The sequence below is a fragment of the Zonotrichia leucophrys genome, chromosome 19, assembly GCF_028769735.1.
Source record: "Zonotrichia leucophrys gambelii isolate GWCS_2022_RI chromosome 19, RI_Zleu_2.0, whole genome shotgun sequence".
Classification (NCBI taxonomy): domain Eukaryota; kingdom Metazoa; phylum Chordata; class Aves; order Passeriformes; family Passerellidae; genus Zonotrichia; species Zonotrichia leucophrys.
In genome coordinates, this window is record NC_088188.1 from 8,274,683 (window position 1) to 8,287,199 (window position 12,517).

At 40.7% G+C, this 12,517-nt stretch overlaps 1 protein-coding gene across 1 annotated transcript in view; it reads left to right on the forward strand.

The window, feature by feature from the left end:
- ULK2 (unc-51 like autophagy activating kinase 2) overlaps positions 1-12,517 on the forward strand; it is a 38,064-nt gene that overhangs the window by 14,170 nt on the left and 11,377 nt on the right. The window contains exons 7-18 of the mRNA XM_064729603.1: positions 946-1,019; positions 1,541-1,642; positions 1,972-2,030; positions 2,337-2,419; positions 4,574-4,624; positions 5,008-5,093; positions 5,701-5,872; positions 6,824-6,884; positions 7,117-7,209; positions 10,134-10,271; positions 11,653-11,798; positions 12,027-12,107. Coding sequence (XP_064585673.1) covers positions 946-1,019; positions 1,541-1,642; positions 1,972-2,030; positions 2,337-2,419; positions 4,574-4,624; positions 5,008-5,093; positions 5,701-5,872; positions 6,824-6,884; positions 7,117-7,209; positions 10,134-10,271; positions 11,653-11,798; positions 12,027-12,107 — 1,146 coding nt within the window. The remainder of the gene's footprint in view (positions 1-945; positions 1,020-1,540; positions 1,643-1,971; positions 2,031-2,336; positions 2,420-4,573; positions 4,625-5,007; positions 5,094-5,700; positions 5,873-6,823; positions 6,885-7,116; positions 7,210-10,133; positions 10,272-11,652; positions 11,799-12,026; positions 12,108-12,517) is intronic.

Below are 12,517 nucleotides of genomic sequence, written 5' to 3' on the forward strand. Positions count from 1 at the left end.
GAGCTTCATGCTGTGCTGTGCTCTCAGGATGAAAAAGGATTGAATCATAAAGACCTGTTTGATTAAATCTGCAGGACAAATCTATTTAGCTGATGTTTCTAGTACTGAACTATTTTAATTATGTATAAATCTAACTTTTGAAACTTGGAGTAGCCTTTAACCCATTTCAAAACTCTGTGTATGCAAGACTCCAAATGCATTTCCAGCTGTTTTCTTTTGTAGTGGTAGATCCTCCTAAGGGTGATTTGAGAGGTTTAGAAATGAAGGTTATGACCTGGTTTTGGCATGGCAGAAGGGAGGTTTGGCCTGGTAACAGGGGAGAGATGTCAAATATTCATGATACTACCAAACTCCTCTGCAGAGGCCACTTCAGGAGTTTTAATCACTCCTTGTTATCTGTTAAGTGTCTATTTTAAGCTGCTTTGTTTTAAACAAGTTCATTCCTGTGCTTTTGCTCAAAAACTGCACAGGGGAGATCAAACTTCTTCCTTGCTGTCCTTACTTGATAGCTTCTGATGCTTTTACCTGCATGGAAAATTCAGGCACCTGAAACTTGACTTCTTCAGCTTGTACCTGATGTGATTTCACTGCAGGCAGATTGTATATTCATCACTCTTAATGAGCCATTTATATTTAGCCAGTGACTTTAATCCTTTCCTGCTGATGCCAGACAGGCTGTTCTGCAGCTGGGGAGGTGCCTGAGCAGCAGTTTGTGTAAATGATGTCACTGCTGCTTCTTGGCTTGCTCATTTGAAAGATAATCCATTATTCTTTCAGCATGACAAGGATTCTAGTATTCCATGTAGCTGGCTAGATATTAAACCTGTATTTTTTTTAATCTTTCTGTTAATTGTAGCAGATTTCAGTCAGAGACAGGTGATTTCTAGACTGTAAAAATTTGAAAATGATCTTTCTCTTCATTGACCAAGGTTGTTCTTTACACAGCTGACTTTGGGTTTGCTCGTTATCTGCACAGCAACATGATGGCTGCAACTCTCTGTGGTTCCCCTATGTACATGGTAAGGGATATTTCACATTTTCTTGCTTGTCTCAAACATTCTCCTGCCAAAACAAAATAATTGACTGCTTGCAGATTGGCAAATGCCTCGTGTTGCTTTACAAGGATCAGGGACAGAGTGCAGTTCCCCTTTCCATGGTTTTACTACCTTTTTTTTATTTCCTTGGGATTTGGAGACCATGATTGTTATAATCAGAGAGACATCAATCATTTCTTAGTGGTTCTTTGTCCAGGAGAAGAACTGCAGAAGCCAAGTAAATAACATGTCCCTCTTCTTGCCAGGCATGCCAAATGCTGGATGCTTTCTTCAGAACATCAGCATTTCAAATTTCTTTGTGATTTTGAAACTCAGCTTTCATTTTAGATGGAGCTGGTAGCTCTCAAGGCATGTGATGCACATGAAAATGTTAATTTTCTCTTACAGTGAAGTGGTCTCAGTTAATACTGCTCTGACAGTAGATTTGTATTGCTGTGGCTTTCCTGTTGTTGTTTCCTCTTCTGAGAATTTGCTGTTCTTTCCAGGCCCCTGAAGTGATTATGTCTCAACACTATGATGCTAAAGCAGACCTGTGGAGCATAGGAACTGTGATTTATCAGTGTCTTGTTGGAAAACCACCTTTTCAGGTAATTCCTTTCCTTTTCCCCCTTCTCAGTGTGAAGGACACTCCTGGGGCTCTTGCTTCTGGTCAGGAAAGCAGAAGCAAGTGATGTCTGAGTGTTGGGGCTGCACAGGCTTGGGAATGCCAAGGGAGAAGTTGTTTGTGCTTAGTGTGCATGATGAGTGTGTTCAATCCAGAGGAAATACATAAATAAGGAGCCTCAGTGCTCTGCCTGGTGTTTTCTCCTTTAATGCCCATATGCAAAAGTCTCCTTTTTGTGTATGTGTGCTTAGGAACAAAAGCCATTTCCTCCATGAAACCGAGCTTTAATTAATGTACATTTTTATTTGACAGGCCAATAGTCCTCAAGATTTGAGAATGTTTTATGAAAAGAACAGGAATTTGATTCCTAGGTATGTCACCATGGCCTTTCCTGTCACTTACACTTGTTGATTGAACACTTTTTCATCTTGGGGAGTGCCTGGGATTCATAAAAATATTTGCTGTTGCTATCTTTGCAAGGATGTAGTGTGATACCTGTGAATCATGTTGCACCTTGCTTTGTACCCAGCTGAAACTAAATGGACTGAGGCTGTAAAGCACAGATAGTGATGACTTAGGGGTGTGGCAGAATGCTGCTTTCCTGAAATTCAATGTGCTATGCATTATTCAATGCATGCATTACATTTAATGCATGTTTTACTTCCTCTTGTGTGCAGCATTCCCAGGGAAACATCAGCTTACCTGGCTGACCTGCTCTTGGGTTTGCTCCAGAGAAACCAAAAGGACAGAATGGACTTTGGTATGTATTTCTTTTTTCCTTTCTCTTGCTCTTTTGACTTTCCTTGTTAGTTGTATTCATGTGACCAGAAAAATTATCTTGACCTTTTGTCCACAACCAATTACATGAGAAGTGAAGTGGTTTTTTTTTTCTCTGTTTTCATAAAGAAAGCAGAGTAGCTAAAACAAATCACTGGATAACTACTGTCAGTATTAAGTGATGCACATAAATCACTTTGGTTTTGAGTAGTGAAATATAAATCACTTTAATTCTTTCATTTGTGCCCTTTCCTTCAAGGATTTACTGCTATACCTTAAATTTCATGTTGAAATCTTATTTCTGTTACTTTAAGTGATGTTTTAGCATCAGCCTGGGAGGAAACATTTCTGATTTCTTTATTTCTGTTACTTTGACTGCTGTTTTAGCACCAGAATAGGAGCAAACATTTCTGATTTCTTTATTTCTGTTACTTTAACTGGTGTTTTACCATCAGACTGGGAGCAAACATTTCTGATTTCTTTATTTCTGTTACTTTAACTGCTGTCTTATTTCTGTTACTTTAACTGCTGTTTTACCACCAGAATAGGAGCAAACATTTCTGATTTCCATGTACTGGAAGAACCCCCTTTGGAAAAACATTATTGAACAGTATCTTGATTAATTCTTCTTAGCTGCATCTTGTATGTCATGATATTCATGCTGCTTATTTAAATTTTATAGCACTACTTGTTAATGCAGTTTTATCATAGCTGCCAGGAAATGTTAATCTTAAAATTTTAGTTCAGATCTGGAAAAAGCTCACAATAATTGGGTAAAATGTCACAAATTATATTGGTCAGTATATAAATCTCTCCATGTAGGAGAAATAATACCTCACAAACATGGACTGTGAGTAATTGATTCCACTCTGGGTGTGCTGATCCCTACAGTTTTTTCAAACATGGGAAATTCACTGTATCACTTGTGGTGGTGGGAGAAAGCGTTTGTGCTTCGAAAGAAAAATAGAAAGCAGAGTGGCAGTGCTGAAAGTCGTGTTTTCCTTGGCTGAGCCACTTCAAGGGCCTCAAAGGGGCTGCTCTGGAATGTGCTTAGCAAAGGGAGTGAAAGGGAGGGTTTCTAGCAGAGCCCTGTTGTTAAAGTAAAAATAGCCCTGGAAATGTTGTTGAGCTTCCAGCAATATGAAGTAGAGCAGCAGGTGTTGGACCAAAGCTGGAGAGCACCTGATCCCTGTGTGTAAGTGAAGAATTGCATTGTTCAGGCGTTGCAGCTGGATTCCTTCCCTTATCAGGTCATGGGCAAAGTGTTGCTGAAGGAAGGGACATAACTCCAGGCCTCAGATTCTTTCTCTTTTTTTTTTTCTTGTTATTTGCTTATGTCTGAGGCACAGCATTGTTTTTCCTCCAGTGTTAGGACATTAACGTTCACCCAGCTCAGCAGCTGGCTCCCACCAACCCTCAAATTCCCTGAACCAGCTGAACACTGCTCCTTGCAGAACAAAACTTTCCATGGAACTTAGTGGCCAACTGGTTATGCTCAATTAAAAGTGCCTCAGCATATCCATTTACAACAAAAGCAAAATATTTCTAATGGAACAACAGTGAGTTCACTGAGGAAATTTTTAAAGAAGTGGTGTCTAATTCTGCTTTATGCCATGAATTGTTGTGTTCTGCTGTTGGGAAGTGGAAAGGAGAATGGCTCTACTGTGATTTTCTTTTTTGCCACCTAAGGTGTAGCTTTAATGGCTTCAAAAAGAAATGTCAATCCTTGGGAAAGGCAGAGCTGAAAATACTTTCAGTGTCTGGTGTGAAAAATGCTCCTTGTTTTGAAGAGCAGACTAAAACTGAATTACCACCACAGAAAACATAATTTCCTCAGCAGTGTAGGGAGGTTTCTTGTGTACATGGCTTTAAGTGCAGTCACAAGATTTCTTCCAGTGATTCAGTCTGATTTGCCTTGCTGACTGATGTTTGAAGTTATTAAATTGATTCTTGTTTCCTTTCCAAACTCTATAGCAGCACATACCATAGACAGCTTTAATCTTTTATAAGCTCTTCACCCTCTGGCTCTGCAGTGTTGATTCTGGGAATGCAACCATTTATCACCATCTGCATTACAGCCTGTAAATTCTGTCATTTGTACATCTACTCACAATGCTGGTTGTTTCTTGTTCTACAGAAGCATTTTTCAACCACCCTTTCCTGGATCACATTTCAACAGTGAAAAAATGTAAGTAGTTAGTTGGAATTTTGATTTTTTTTTTTTTTTCACTTATTTGTGTGAATGATGAATGTTGCAGGCTGGGAGGGAGAAAGATCTGCCAAATATCACACTAAGTGTTTATGAGACATTTTCCTCAGCCTGCCTGTTGTTGTGAGCCTGAGTGTTGAATCCTTTCTTGTATTATGCCAGAGTGAAATGTGATACTTATTTACTTGTTCTTTTGACGTTTGCACTGAACTGAAATACCCTCGTGTGATTGAGGATGTGCTGTTCTTATAAGCTGTGTAAGGGCTTATGAATGAGAAGCAGTGAGGAAATTTGTTTGAAATTCAGCCTTTTGAAGTCTTACTCACTTTTTTTTTCCCCCCCTCTGGGTTTTTCTCTTCTAGCTTGTCCTGTACCAGTGCCCACATACCCAGGCTCAGTCTCTGGCAGTTCCTGTGGTAGCTCTCCTTGTCGCTTTGCTTCTCCTCCAGTAAGTTCTGTGTTACACAACAATCTCCAGAAAATATTTTCTGTAATGTTTAGCCAAGAATTCATGAATTTTTAAAATCTTTTAATACTTGAACACTGTAAAGTGTCATGTTTAGGAGCAAAGAGCAATGAACACCCCTGTCTTTTCCTTAAATGCCATTAACACTTTGGTGCTCTCTTGTTCCTTGTGTTGTATCTTGTAGGGGTTTTGTTGTTCTTTTTGCTTAAGGTAAAAAAAACCCCATACAAATATCAAATGCTAGAGCAGCAAATCTTTAGATATTTTAATATGGTTTGCAATGTAATGACTGTTACAGATTTACAGATAAATTTTGAATTGGCCCTTTTGGCTAAGGCCCCTTATTACAAACCAGTGACTTCAATTCTATGTGACATTTGGAGCAGGTACATCTGCATCACCAGGAATAATTGAATAAACCCCAATTGTTTAAACTCACAGCCTGATCAGTATAGAACTGTCTAAACTGACACTACAGAGTTCTCCAGTATTTGAAATGTCATAGTTCAAAAGCATTTCTGCTTTGTGAATCACTGGATTTACAGTGGGTTTTTGTAACTTTTTTCTTCTTCCCACCACCCCCCTCCAGTCTCTGCCAGACATGCAGCACATTCAAGAAGAAAATTTGTCTTCCCCTCCACTGGGCCCTCCTAACTATCTTCAAGTCTCTAAAGACTCTGCCAGTACCAGTAGCAAGAACTCCTCTTGTGACACAGATGACTTTGTTCTTGTCCCACACAATATCTCTTCAGACCATTCATGTAAGAAATTTTCTTATTTTTACATCTCAACTCAATTTTCATTCATAACACACTTCTACCTCCTGTTGTTCTTTGGCTGTCTGTGCTCTAAATGTGTCAAAATTCAAATTAAAATTAATTTATGTAGTTTGATTCCTCTTTGGAAGGAAACTCTTGGGTACTGCATTTCTATCTGGGACATTTTTATCTTCATTGAGCAGCCAAATAGGGGTGGGTTAAAGTCATGGAAAACAGTGGGGCTTGGCAGTAGAAGAAGAGATTCAGTTGTAAACAACTGCTGATGAAAGACCCAAAGATTCTCTTGGAGTTCTTTGTTTCCTCCAGACTCACTGAACATTTATAGCTCATGCTCTAGAGCTTTAAATAACAGATGTGGGTAAACATAAAACACTTCTAACATGAAAGGTAAAACATCACCCTGGGCTTATAGAAAGGAGAAACTTGGATGTGGCTCATTTATGACATGGTCCCAACCTGAATTGCACAAAGTCAGCTGATTTCTGGATGATGCCACCAGTTGTGGTAAATATTTGACTAAATGACTGCCCTGAAGGGTTTCTGCCATCCACTGTTGTAAACAGCCCAGTGCTGATACCTTGTGCTCCTACCCAGTGGAGTTTATTTCAAAATTATGATATGGCAACAACCCACAAACAAACAATATAATTTTTATATTTATATATAAAAATTATATATATAATATATTTATATATAAATATTATAAATATAATATTTATATTTATAATATAAAAATAATTTTGTAAAGAGCTTCCTTCCCCAGTTCCATTTTTGTTGGGGGCCACATTTGAGATATTTTCCTACACAAAACCTTTTGTGGGAAGTTTTCATATATTCACAGAAATGTTTTTCTCTATGACAGCAATATGGAAGGTCTGATTTTTTTTCTGATTCTGCTTGCTGATGTGGGTTTTCCATGTGTTCCTCCTGCAGATGATATGCCTTTGGGAGCAGCTGGCAGGAGGGCTTCCAGTGAGTTCTTGATGTGTGGAGGGTAGGTGTGCTGAGCTTCTTCCAAAAGAAACCTCCTCTTCTAAAATTGGTGCTGCAGCTGCACAAGGGGGTTCTGGGCTTTTGGGTTGTCATAGCTCTGTGGACTTTCTGAAAGATAAACAAGAATTCAATTTGAGTATCTTAAACAGCTTGAATTCAGGAAGTTTTGCTGCCAAGTGGAGTTTCTCTGGTGTGAGAACCTGTCTTTTGACAGTGGTTTTTTGTTTCCACAGGCAGTCACCATTAACTATTTCTGGAAGCTCAGGAACTGTACAGAAACCATCCACAGCCTCTTCTCGAAGTGCTGCCTCTGGTACAGCCAACAGGTGTGTGATGTGGCCTTAGATTCTCTGCTTTTGGCTTTATTTACTTCTTTTTTTAATTGTGAAACTGGACTAAAATAGAAGCAAGACTTCTTTTCTCCAGGCTCTCTACCCTTCGTGGCTTCTCTGGTGCACCCCCAAAAGATTTCCTTAAGGAGTTGAGAGCATTCTTTGTTTAAATTTTGAGCTGTTTAAAACCAGAAATTTAGGGACATAACAGCCTTGTCTTTTTTGGTGTTGGGAAGCACAGCACAACCTTCATGGAGAGAGTAAAGATGTTGACTGCAGATACATTTTACGAAGTGGTTGTGAGGGAAGAGGAACTTTGAAAGCCCAGATTGCAGTGGGTTTGTGTCTCGTGGCTGCCTTGGTTTGTCTGGTCACTGGGTGTGGCTGTGTGCAAGTGATTATTGTGAATTTCATGGTTGTGTCTCACGAGATGCCAAAGTCACATGAAGGAGCTAAACATGTATTGCAGGTTTTCCATCAGCAGGACTGGTAATTAGGCCCCTTTCTTCCTCATGGCTGTAGGGTTCAGTTTCTGCTGCCTTAAAATAGAACTGATTTTCATCAGTGGGGCCTGAAATCTTTCCTGTGTTACTTTGGAAAATATAAAGATTAGTTGTGGTATTTAACTACTCATGGAATATCTAAGCAGAATTTGTTCAAGTGATGAATTTCATGATGTTTTCAGTACAAACACAAAGAGGATGAGTGGCTAACTGGGGAATACAGCTATTATGTTGGGTGCATTTTTGGCTTGTGCCAGTGCTAGAGGGCTGCAAGTCAGCATTATTTGTTTAGAAATGCTTGTCACAAGAAAAGTTTGTTACTTTGTGCTGATCTTTGTGCAGTTGGGGAAATGTGCTGACAGGGGCTGTCAATACAGCTTTTAGCCTCATGGTTTATGTTTAAGGGCAGATAATGGGGATGCTTTGCCTGTAGAGACCCATCTGCAATGTTGTATAAATACACTGTTCTTTCCTTTTTAAAGTTGTGTCAGGCAGGGTTTTTAGAGTTAGAAATGTTATGAAAATGTGCCAGTTGTGTTATCTGTACATTACTAAGAACTAAATGTTCATGTGATTAGAAACAGGTGATTACTGTTCACACTCTGTACTATAATAGTTTAATTACTGGCTGAGTTAATTCATTAACTGCATTTGGGGCTGCATGGGGCATGGTCTGAAGAAAGCAGAGTGTGTGTCTGATATTCTAAAAGATTCTGGTTTTGGTTTGGGGTTTGGTTTTTTATTTCCTGGCAAATGTTCGTTCATTGTTTGTAGGTTGTTTCACTTTGTTTTTTTGGTGTTTTACAAAAGGTTATGCCCTGTGAAACAGTGAATCTTTCTGATTAACTGATGAAACTGAATTAATTTTGCCCATAGTTATGCTGCTTTCTGCTGTGTGTCTTCACAGTCAGTCTCCAGCCAGAATGGGCAGTTTAGGTGGAGGTGGTTCACTCTGCTGTGGTTTATTATCAGTTTTATCCTCTGGATCTCAGAGAAACAAGATTTGCATGCAGCTCTGCACACATCTGTGTTGCATTTTCTCTGACTGGTAACAAACCACATCAGCCTGGCCTGAGCTGGGGAGCCCTGATGGGGCTGTGCCTCTGCACCCACTCACCAGCTCTGCTGCTCTGTCAGCTCACAGCTCAGGAGCTGCCTGGATTTACCTGCAGAGCTGTGTGAGAGCAGGGAAAGGCATTTTCTGTGCTGAGTTCTTTAAAAGCTGATGTGCCTTCGTGGTCTCCTGAGTGTCAGTGCCACAGTTTGAGTAACATCTGCTTCCCTCTCCTGGGGAGAGGCTCCCTGTGCTCCCTGAGTGTGCTGTGTAGTCATGGCAGGCTGCCCACAGCCTTCCTGTGCTTTCCACATGGGAGTCCTTCTCCCTGCCTGGAGGTTTTCAGGCTTTCTGCTGACTCTGTGTCCACAGCCAACTTCCAAATTACTCTGTGGGATCCAGAAACTGGGTGGCAACAGCAGGACCAACTTAATTTCTTTTGCTAAGGAAGTTCTGTGCCTATTAGGAAGTAATATTTCATTCTAAGTGGTAGCAAAGAGAATAGGACAATTACAGTAAAAAACCCCAGATTTCTGTTCAGCTGGAGCCAGGCAGTGAGTCTTGTAACTGCCTGTCTTCTAGGGAATTTTTTTTCACATTTCTTCTAGGAATTTGTAATCTTTCTTTAAAGACATGGTCAATAAAGGACCAGATAGCAAAATTATTATCTTCTACACAGCCCATTTGTTTGAAATTCTTTCAGTTGAATTCTGTTTTCCTTTAAAAGTGTTGGTTACTGATTACAAGCAGTGGTTGTTTGAGTCCTTTGTCAGGAACCACCCTGAGGCAGGTCACTGACACTCCAGCTGAACTTGGGCAATCTGCGCTTGCAATCTGTGGATTAATGTTCAGGTGTGTGGTTTGGCTCCCCCTGCCAGGGCTTGGATCTTACATTACATAACATGTTTTCCTGCTGCAAGTTCATGATGTCTCTGGGGATATCTCTGCCTGTGCTTTGGTGGCTTTTGTCCACATTCCAGCCCTGCTCTGAACTTCCTGTCCCTGGGTTTTCCTAGAACACTATTTTCAAGTGTGGTAAACACAGCAGGGCGGCTTGGCAGGGAGTCAGAGGGATCTGGAGATCTCAGTGATGTGTGACCAAGGGCTAAATCCCAGCTCTGTGTGATCCCAGGCAGAGCAGGGAAGGCAGGGAGAGCTGAACAGTTCCTGATCCTCCTCCGTGCAGCGTTGGAGCCGCGTTAGGACAAGCAGAGACCTCAGCAGGGAGCACAGCAGAAATTCATTTACCTGCTTCCTAGATTTCCTCCAAATCCCTACAGTACAATTCTGACAGAGTGAGACCTGCCTGCCTGTATTCATCTCCTGTTTCCATCTCCTGTCTCCACACCTTCCATCTCCAGGCACTGTCAGCCTTCCGTGTCCCCCCGCAGCGAGACGGCGCCGATCCCGGTTCCCACCCAGCTGCGCAACTACCAGCGCATAGAGCAGCACCTCTCGTCCACTGCCAGCCCCGTGGCCAACCCCCACGGCTCACCCAGGTGAGGATGGGCTTTTCAGCTCCTTTCTCTTGGCTCTGGTTGGTGTTTGTACCCTGGAAGATGTCTCTGCTTTCTTGTTAATGTCATTTTTTTCCTGCGCTAAAGAGACGTTTCGATGATAACAAATAAAAGCCCTTCACAATCTCAAGATTGTTGGATGGGCAATTGAAATATTTCATGAAAACAAATTGAGCTTGTTCTTTCACTCAAAATGCAGCCCAAGAAGGTAAAAAGATGAAGTCTTGCTTTTTTTGCTGCTCTTTGTGTATTGCATGGCATTACATCATGAACTGAAATGTCAGTAATAAGTTCTGGTTTGTTTTCACACATGTAGTGATGAGATGAATGCTTTGTTCTGTAGAATATCAAGGGAACAATTTTTGGCATGCCAGTTAACCAGCTTGTCTCATTACAGAGCTCTAGTGAGCCAGGCTTATTCTCTGCCTTGTGCTCTACAAGATCAGGCTGGTGAAGGTCAAAGACTCATAAATAGACTACTCAGAACTCTGGAGATCTTTACAAAAACAAAACCCAGGGTTTCTTACACATTTTTTCCAGGATCCCTGATTTGATTATAGCTGCTACATGCAGGGAAATGACTTTCCCTTAAATAATCTGTTTTCAGTTATCTGTATTCCAGACACAATATGAAAATTTTATGAGAATCTTTGCTGCTTAAAAAATGGGAATTTAAGCAATACTTGTATTGTAAAAGCAGTGCACCCCTGACAAAGGGGAGAAAATGATGCATCTGACTCTATGGATATCAGATATCATTAATTACTTTATTGTACTATATTATTCTGTATTATACTATATTACACTGAATCTGCACAAGAACTCAACTGCCTAGAATCTTGTGACTGTCAGCTGACAGTCCTGACACACACACATGGATTCAATTGGTTAATGAATCAAAACACTCACACCAGAATCCAATCAAGCAAATTCTTTCAGGTAAATCATCTTTCTCAATGCATTCTGCTCGTTCCAAAACACAGCAGCAGTAAATGAGAGAAGAATTGTTTTTTTCTTTCTCTGAGGTTCAGAGAATGTGAATCCCAGAAAATCTTTGGGTAGTTGTGCTTTGCTTTTTTCTGTGAAGAGAAATGTGGCCACATACTTGGTTGGGAAATAAAAGAAATTGATGACCAACTAAAGGAAGTCTGTTTTAGTGTTTTCCAGTTAACAGACTATTATGGCATTCAACATTTAAAAATGTGGTAACAAAGGGAATTAAACCTTGATTATTGTCATTATGGAAAGCTTAACTTCTTAGCTGAAACAGCAGCATTTCCTTTAAGTGATCAGACTCCTCAGGGGGATTCTGGAGCTTGTCTCAAGGAGAGCAGAGTGTGTGTGAGCCCTGTTTTCCCTGCAGGGCCGGGGTGGTGAGGCGCTCCAACACCAGCCCCATGGGCTTCATGAAGATGGGCTCGTGCTCTCCTGTGCCAGCTGACCCTGCCCAGGCCGTGGGGCGCAGGCTGTCCACAGGATCTTCCAGACCATACTCTCCTTCACCACTAGGTAAGCACAGAAATGCTCAGCAATTTGTAAAGCTTTATCTGCAGTCGTTCAGAACTCTGATTCTTGCTTGAGATTAATCTTAAATCACAACCTGCCCAGCCAGGTCATGTGTGCAGAAATAATTTCTGTTAAATGGCTCACAGAAGTAAACTAACTAGGTTGTGAATTGTTTTAGCTTTGTAAGTGAAGTAGAAAGTGTAAATCCACATTTTGGTTTTGTTTGCATAGTTGGAACCATACCTGAGCAGCTTGGGCACTGCTGTTGTGGACAACTCCAAGGACACGAATCAAGGAGTAGAAACTTCTCAGGTGAGTGACTTTGGACTGTCGCAAACATTTTTTCATAGAAATCTTTTCTTTCACATTTGTCCATCTTCTAGAAAACAGAACCCCAGAAGAAGAATGTAAACAATTGTTATCAGCTGCTGTGAAATGTAGCAGGTGCCCCTGTGATTGGCTCATCTTCCATGTGTACCATTAAAGGCCAATCACAGGAGCAGCTCAGGGACAGATTCCCTGCACACAGAACTTTGTTATTCATTCCTTCTATTCTATTCTTAGCTTAGCAGCCTCTGCAACTTCTCTTCTTATTCTTTTTAGTGTAGTTATAATGTATTATATATCTTATATCAATAAATCAAGCCTTCTGATCAAGAAACAAAATTCTCGTCCTTCTCTCACCACAGTGACCGTCTAAAGTCACTGTAATATTGGACAGT